The sequence below is a fragment of the Sinocyclocheilus rhinocerous genome, unplaced genomic scaffold (assembly GCF_001515625.1).
Source record: "Sinocyclocheilus rhinocerous isolate Xijiao unplaced genomic scaffold, SAMN03320098_v1.1 scaffold3376, whole genome shotgun sequence".
NCBI lineage: Eukaryota > Metazoa > Chordata > Actinopteri > Cypriniformes > Cyprinidae > Sinocyclocheilus > Sinocyclocheilus rhinocerous.
Window position 1 is genome coordinate 20,969 of NW_015652329.1, and position 8,404 is coordinate 29,372.

Genomic DNA, 8,404 nt, shown 5'->3' on the forward strand with positions numbered 1-8,404 from the left:
TAATTATTTTATTTAAATAATGAACAGATTCTTAATATTAGCCAGCATATCAGTTACTTGTGATTTATTAAAAATATATTTTATGAATTGAATATTTAAAATATATATAAATAAAATAATGAATTTTATTTAATTTGTTATTTAATTTTATTTAATAATGATTTTTTTTTTTTTTTAATAATGGTATCAATGTGGAGTAAATAAATAAATTTGGCATTAATTAATAAATATTTTAGATATAAAAAATTATGTAAAAAATATTCTTGTATTATTTAAAATTAAATTTTACTGATGAAATTTTATTGGTTAAATAAATGTGGTATTGTTTATCTATTTAAATAATGAACAGATTTGCTGTTAAATAAATAAATCATTTATTTATTGATTATTTTTATTTAAATAGTGAGTTATCAGTGATAACATAGTTAAAAATGTATTTTAAGAACACATAAATTGATGTCAATATTACAGTGTGCTCGGTTGACATCAGTTCCCAGACGAGGAGGAACTAGTCGCTGGGTTTGTCACATCAGCTGAGTTTAGTGAGGGACAGAAGAGCGTTTCTGCGGTGAGTGAATGTGAGGTGTGGACTCACCCCGTAGTACAGGTTCTTGGCCAGCGTGTGGATCAGCAGGATCTTGCCGACGGCGGCGGATCCGTACAGACAGACGGCGGCGTAGAAGTGACTGTACCAGAACATGGAGCGTCCCGCGAGCGTGACCAGCAGAGCCACGATCAGAACCGTCAGCAGAGCCACGAACCAGCTCAACACAGCCACACACGCCGCACACGCCAGATCACGCATGTAGCGGCCGCCTGCCGCGGGACAGAGACCAGCGCACGCCTCAGAACACGCAAGACCAGCGATAAATGTGCTCTATATTCTACAATCAAATGAATCAGAAAATAATTCATAATATGAAGCTGTTGACTTCAGTTACTCCTATTTTATATTGTTCATTACTCACATTACAAAGTGATGATTCCTGTTTGTACCTGTAGCATTCGACACAGAATTGGCTTTAACTAAACAAACTCATACAATCAGCCAGCATCAGTTATCAGTGATCACATGGGTTTTTACAAGTGAATTTTAATACATTTTAAATTCGATATAAATATTGAATAGAATAATAAATAATGTATTTTTCATTTAAATAATGCTTGATATAATTAAAATAATTTTAAATTTGGCATTAAAATAAATGTAAAATATGAATAATTTAATTTAATTAAATAATGCTATTATTTTAATAATTATTTAAATGCATTCATTTATTTATTTTATTTAAATAAATGTGTTATGTTACATAAATAAATAAATATTTTACTACTTTTATTTAAATAATGCTATGAATTGCTATAAAAACAAATGATTTATTTTATTTAAATAATGCTGTGCTTTGTTAAAATAAATTATTTTTCATTTAAATACTGCTATGATTTGGTGTTAAAATAAAGAAATAAATTATTTTTAATTTTTAATTTAAATAATGCTATGATTTGGTGTTAAAATAAAGAAATAAATTATTTTTCATTTTTAATTTAAATAATGCTTTGATTTGGTGTTAAAATAAATAGATAAATCATTTATATTTATTTTTTTTAAATAATGCAATGATTTGGCATTCAAATAAATGAATACATAAATACATTTATTTATATAATTTTTAAAAAAATTATATGATTTGGTGTTAAAATAAATACATTTTATTTATTTAGCAACATAGTAGCAAAGGAGAAATTAAAATAATCATAAGACTAAAAATTTAATAAATAAACATTTAAATTATATGCAACACTTCATATTTTCCTACAACAAATCTAATAAAAAAAATAAAAAAATCTAGAAATATAAAAAAAAATACCCATCAATGAAATTTCTGAATAAAACCATTCAGTGATAATAAATATGAATATAAACAGTTAGTCATCACTAACTGATATGTCATCACGTTCCCCAGCACTTACCCGCATTGCTAGTTAACATGCACTTCTTGCCCAGGTAGATCACCGTGGCGACGGCAGCCATGTAGTTGATGATGGTGCCGACGCGTGCGGGATACGCAACCACGGTAACGCCCAACAGATCAAAGAACACCATGTTACCATGACGATACGCTGACGAGTCCGCCAGCTCATCTGACATCACCAGGTGTTTGAGCACAGACAGGATGTTGTCACCTGCAGACAGATATAGAATCAATATGAATCTGTACTGTGAATATATGACTGCTATATTTCTTTTTATTATATTTGTGAAAAATATTGTTGAAGTTTTGTATATGATTATTTATTAAATATTTGATTGTTTTACTATTATTAGAAGTATTATTTTACTTCTACTATTGGTTTGCCAAGAAAATAGCCTTTGCTGCTGATATTTCAAAATAAATATATTTATTTTAACATCAAAATCATTGCATTGTTTAAAACATATTTATTTATTTAAACACTAAATCATATCATTTCAATAAAATTACAGATTTGTTTTAAAGCCAAAAATTCTGTATATATATATTTATAAAACACACCAAAAGAGCGTGCATCTGTCCTGATGACGGAGGTTTAGGTGCTCAAACACACAGCTGCTATTGTTCTACAGCGGAGGGTTTAAACTTTAAACCTTTACAGTCTGTTAAATCTAACAGAGCAAAGCTTGAATGTGCTTCTCTCAGGATATCAGCAAACACTCGTATACTGAGCCACTGATGGAGTCGACACAGCAGAACCGCTGCTGACACGCATTACAGTCATCCATCAGAGCAGCCCTGAACTATCAGACATAATTCATAGGTTTAAAATGACACACAACAGCTGAATACTAGATTAATGCAACAAACTGCGTTTGCTTATTGTCCATAAAATGTCTGCGGCTGGGCTAATGCATTACTTATTTTTATAGTAATAATAAAAATATGTATTTAATAACAATAATAATTTTAATAATAATATGATACCATTTAAGAATTATTATTATTATTACTACTACTACTAGTATTATATTTTATTAGTAGTAATTACATGTATTATTAATAATAATAGTGATATAAATAATAATAATAATTATTATTATCATTATAAAATTATATTAGTAAAATTATTAAGTAAACTAAACAGTAATTAATTATAATTTCAATATAATAATATATAATCCATAATAATATATAATACAATATTGAAATAATAATTCAATACAATAATAATAATTAATGATTATTATTATATTTTATTAGCAGTAATTACATGTATTATTATTATTATTTATAATAATAATTACTACTACTACTACTGATAATAATATAATAATATAATTTAAGAAAATAATATTTAAAAATAACAAATTATTATTATTACTAAAATAATATTCATACAAACATTATTAAAAATAAACAAAAATTATTTAATTGGTTAATAATTAATAGTCAATAGTAGTAATAAATAATCATAATAATAATTATTATTATTATTTACTGAACACTGGTATCTTTAGTCTGTTTAGCGATTCAGTTTAACTAAATTCAGCAGCAAAGAAATAAAGTTCACAATCTTATGAAAGTGTTTATATTATCTAACAAAGATGATCTTAAGCAGAAAGATGTCAGAAGAACACAGACAGATGAAAAGTTCCAATTATTCCCCAACTTATAAGATTTAGACTGATTTTTATTAAATTCATAAAGAAACCTCTAAAACACAAGCGGACTGTCTGGGTTTGGATCGGTCTGAATGCTGCTGCTCTGCTGATCTGAGCAATAACACACACACACACACACACACACAGACGCAGACGCAGTGACGTACGTGTGTGTGTGTGTGAGTGTGTGTGAGAGAGAGAGAGTGTGTGTGTGTGTGAGTGTGTGTGAGAGAGAGAGAGTGTGTGTGTGTGTGAGTGTGTGTGAGAGAGAGAGAGTGTGTGTGTGTGTGAGTGTGTGTGAGAGAGAGAGAGTGTGTGTGTGTGTGAGTGTGTGTGAGAGAGAGAGAGTGTGTGTGTGTGTGAGTGTGTGTGTGTGTGTGTGTGTAATGAGAGAGATGCAGCTCGTCTCGTCTCTAATTTTCTCTCGCTCAGCATCTAGAGCGGCTTTAACGGAACAGCCGCTGAGATCTTCATTCTCTCTTTCTCCGGATCAGATGTTTTCTTCCATGTATTTCAGGAATAGTGTGTGTCTCACCTGCTCTCTGGATGGAGTCGGTGTGGATCCGCTCCGGAGTGTCATATTTAGTGTGATAGATGAACCCGTTCTCTATAAACGCCAGATCAATCCCTGCACAACGAGACCCAGAGGACTAACACTTCACACACTGACATAAATGGTTCAAAGGACAATTAATATTCAGTAATAGTCAGAAATAGTAATTGCATAATAATAATAATTATTATTATTACTATTATTAAATCATATTTATAAAAATATTATTTAAAATGTAATGTTTTATATTTATTATTTACATATGATTTGACTTAGAAGCATCACCAGTGCAGATGAATCTGTGAATCTCGTACCAGGAATTTTGCCGAAGTCCCTGTAGATGCGGAAGTCTGTATCTGAGGGAATGACGCCGCTCTGGAAAACCTCCTGACCGACCACTGATGCAAACGGATGGACAGCGGCTCGGACGTACGCCTGGACCAGCCACGGGTTCTCCGGACCTGAGACACAATCATTCACTCACACTCACATCTAGACGCTTAGCAGAATGTTCATGCTGCTCTTTTCCACATAATGAAAGTCAATGTAAACAGAAACGTGAGCAATAGGATAAACACATCCGGGTTTAGATCAGCAGCTTTCGACATTTTTGACCGAGGTCCCACGCAAGATAATATATTTCCATATATTATATATTTCCAGTTCATTGGCTGTAACAACAGATTAATTTACAGAAATCAGGAGTGTCCATAGATTCAAATAAGTAACTCAAATAATTATATTTAAAGTTTCAGAACTTTTACTGCATAAGGATAAAAGATTCAGATTTTTTAAAAGATTTTTTTTTAATTGCATTTTTTTTTACCCCAAAAATATTCAGAGCTTGCCATAACTAGAAAAATGAATATTCATTATGTAAAAAAAAAAACACATTGAGTTTTAAGATTTTATTGATTGCATGGCTAGAAATCTCATTTTTAAAACTAGGATTATTAATATACCCAGGTTTTCCGGGACAGTGTGAATCCTGGCTATTCAAAGACAAAAATACAGTTTCTGAGGGGATGAACTTTAGATGACTGGGAAAAAATGTCCCAATTAACTTCACATTATGTTCATTTTTAGTTGTTTCAGTTGATTTTAATTCTTAATTCTAATTTTTTCAAATCACTGAAGTCATTTTAAGGCTTAAAGATGACTTAATATGGCTTGAGAAAGTGGTTGAGAACTGCTGGTGGGTGAGTAAATGATGACAGGAGACGGTGAACAGGCCCTTTAATCTTGGGACTTATTCTGCCTAGCAACAGTGAAGATGTATGGATGTGCTGCAGGTGTTGAGCTCTGACACACACACACACACACACACACACACGCACACACACAGGTGCAGTGAGTGTTTACCTGTCTGAAACACCACCTCTTTCCCGCCCACTCCTGCCGCCTCCAGGTTCACAAACGCTCGCACCTGCTGAGCCCAGGGATGCTGGGTAATGAAGCCGTGACTGGCCTTAGAGAGACATACGGAATCAGAAACTCAATGTTTATATGCATCTGTGTGTGACATTGAACCAGGGATATTACAGTTAACTAAAACTATAAAGAAAGAACTTTCATTACTTTAAATAAAACATTTTAAAGTAGCTATTTATTTTAGCTAGTTGCCAAGGCAACATTTCGAATTTTCATTTAGGTTTAACCCGATGCACTAAAATAACTAAAACTAAGATAAAATTAATAAAAGCTATATAGACATATGTTTAAATAATAATAATAATAATAAATTGTGCAAAAAACCTAAAACTTTTAACTAAAATCTAAATAAAACAGAAAATATAAAAAAAATAAAAATTAATTCAAAATTCTATTAAAAACTGTAATAATATCTCAACAACAGTAAAATAACACTGTTGAACATGCAAATATCAGTCCTGCATTACTAATGCAGCAAACACACAGTAAGAATGGCAGTCTGACCCTCACTGAGGTCAGAGGTCAGCTGTTGCCGTGACCTCTCACCTGCAGGATGTTCTCCTCGGCTCCGTTAAACAGGAAGATGATGCCGTGTTTGAGCGGTGTGGAGAGATTCGCCAGAGAATGTAAAACCTCCAACATCACCGAGCAGCTGACGGCGTCATCGCTGGCTCCTGAAACACACACACACACACACACACACACACACACGCACACGCACGACACACAGACACAGACACAGACACAGGTGTTATTAATCACACATCATCTTCAGTTATTACTCACACACTAGTGTTAGGCATGCACACAAATCTCGAAACACAATTAAATGTATAAATATATAAAACCATTAATATGCAAGATGCATAAAGAGCATATACATGATGCATCTGTGTATGTAAAATACAACACAATTAAATCCTGGAACAACTTTCCCATCGACCAAACACAGCCCTAACTCAAACCCAAATCATAAACGGCCAATAAAATCAGTCCAAGCATGACAGAACTACAACGCTGATGTTAGACGCAAGCCTGAATCACTTACAGTCACTTAATTAAACACTCATGTGACTTTTTCATCATCAGCAGCAGGTCTTTTGACCAGACTGAGACTCTCATGAGAATTGTTACAGCCAAATACAGTCAGTGAGGTTTGCTGTGCTGTGGTTGGTGTTTGTGGTTGAAAGCAGGAATGAAGTTCAAGGCAAACTGATCCCAGCATGCAAATACACACACACAAGCCGTCTGTGTTCAGTTTCACTTCCTAAATTTCTAAGGATCAGGATTTTAGGACAAAGGTGACAGCGGAATGAACAGCACTGATATCACTAGTGCATTAGTAATAGAGATTAAATAATGCAAATAATGTAATGTGCCCATCCACATACAACCAACATCAGGCACAAACACAGTGAAAAATGAGAAAGACATGAGACACGAGTCAAAGAACACCGACACCGAACACAATGAAACCTTAAACTGCTCGATCTGATCACTGTCACTCTGAACAACAGCAAACACAACAAATAAACAGAGACGAAGCACGCCGATGAAGAAATATGGATTTCCACAGAAGACACTCTCAATTTATGACTTCATGTCAAGAAGTATCTCCAAAAATGATGAGTCCAAGAACAGTCTGTTCTAGAAACCAAAGATCTCTTTAATAACTCAGTTACTTCTCCAAGACAGAATTGAGATTAAACAGAGCAAACAGAGAGTCTCCTGCATCTCAGATGTTTCTACTGAGAAGAAGACCCTAGTAATCTCACGTGTTTCAACAATGTCTCAAACTGTGCTCAGATTCGCTTAGATACCCAATCTGCTCAATATGAACTCAAACATTTCTCATCAAACGATCTCAGCTGCTCCACATTCATTTTATAGCTCTTATTCGACAACTAGAGACCTACGTAAGGAGGAACTTCTGAGACAAAGGTAATGTGATTCTCAATTATGTCTCGTTTAAGTCTCATAAGAGCAACAACATTTTACTGAGTTAACTCTCTGACTTCATGAAGCTTCATGATTTTCATTGCAGGTTTTTTAGGAGAAACATCTAAGAGAAAGTTAAATCCTTTGTGATTCTCGTTTAAGTCTCATTTAAGACTCATAAGTTATAAAAGAGCAACTTCTGAGCAAAAACATTCTATTTAGTCAACTCTCTGCTTTTGTGACACTGATTTTCAGTGCAGGTTTTTTAGGAGAAACATCTAAGAGAAAGTTAAATCCTTTGTGATTCTCGTTTAAGTCTCATTTAAGACTCATAAGTTATAAAAGAGCAACTTCTGAGCAAAAACATTCTATTTAGTCAACTCTCTGCTTTTGTGACACTGATTTTCAGTGCAGGTTTTTATAAGAAATATCTGAGACTAAGGTAAATACCTAATGTGATTCTCAATTATGTCTCGTTTAAGTCTCATAAGAGCAACTTCTGAGCAATAACATTTTATTGAGTCAACTCTTTGCCTTCATGAAGCTTCATTATTTTCAATACACAGAAACATCTGAGACAAAGTTAAATGCTTTGTGGTTCTCATTTATGTCTCATTTCAGACTCACATTATGAAAGAGCAACTTCTGAGCAAAAACATTCTATTTAGTCAACTCTCTGCTTTTGTGACACTGATTTTCAGTGCAGGTTTTTATAAGAAATATCTGAGACTAAGGTAAATACCTAATGTGATTCTCAATTATGTCTCGTTTAAGTCTCATAAGAGCAACTTCTGAGCAATAACATTTTATTAAGTTATCTCTTTCCCTTAATGATCTTCAGTGCA

The 8,404-nt window shown here is 33.0% G+C and overlaps 1 protein-coding gene across 1 annotated transcript in view; it reads right to left on the reverse strand.

The window, feature by feature from the left end:
- The window catches only part of ermp1 (endoplasmic reticulum metallopeptidase 1), a 23,194-nt gene that overhangs the window by 7,960 nt on the left and 6,830 nt on the right, over positions 1-8,404 (reverse strand). The window contains exons 3-8 of the mRNA XM_016520784.1: positions 6,168-6,295; positions 5,553-5,658; positions 4,505-4,651; positions 4,173-4,265; positions 1,972-2,184; positions 596-816 (exon numbers count right to left, since the gene is read on the reverse strand). Coding sequence (XP_016376270.1) covers positions 596-816; positions 1,972-2,184; positions 4,173-4,265; positions 4,505-4,651; positions 5,553-5,658; positions 6,168-6,295 — 908 coding nt within the window. The remainder of the gene's footprint in view (positions 1-595; positions 817-1,971; positions 2,185-4,172; positions 4,266-4,504; positions 4,652-5,552; positions 5,659-6,167; positions 6,296-8,404) is intronic.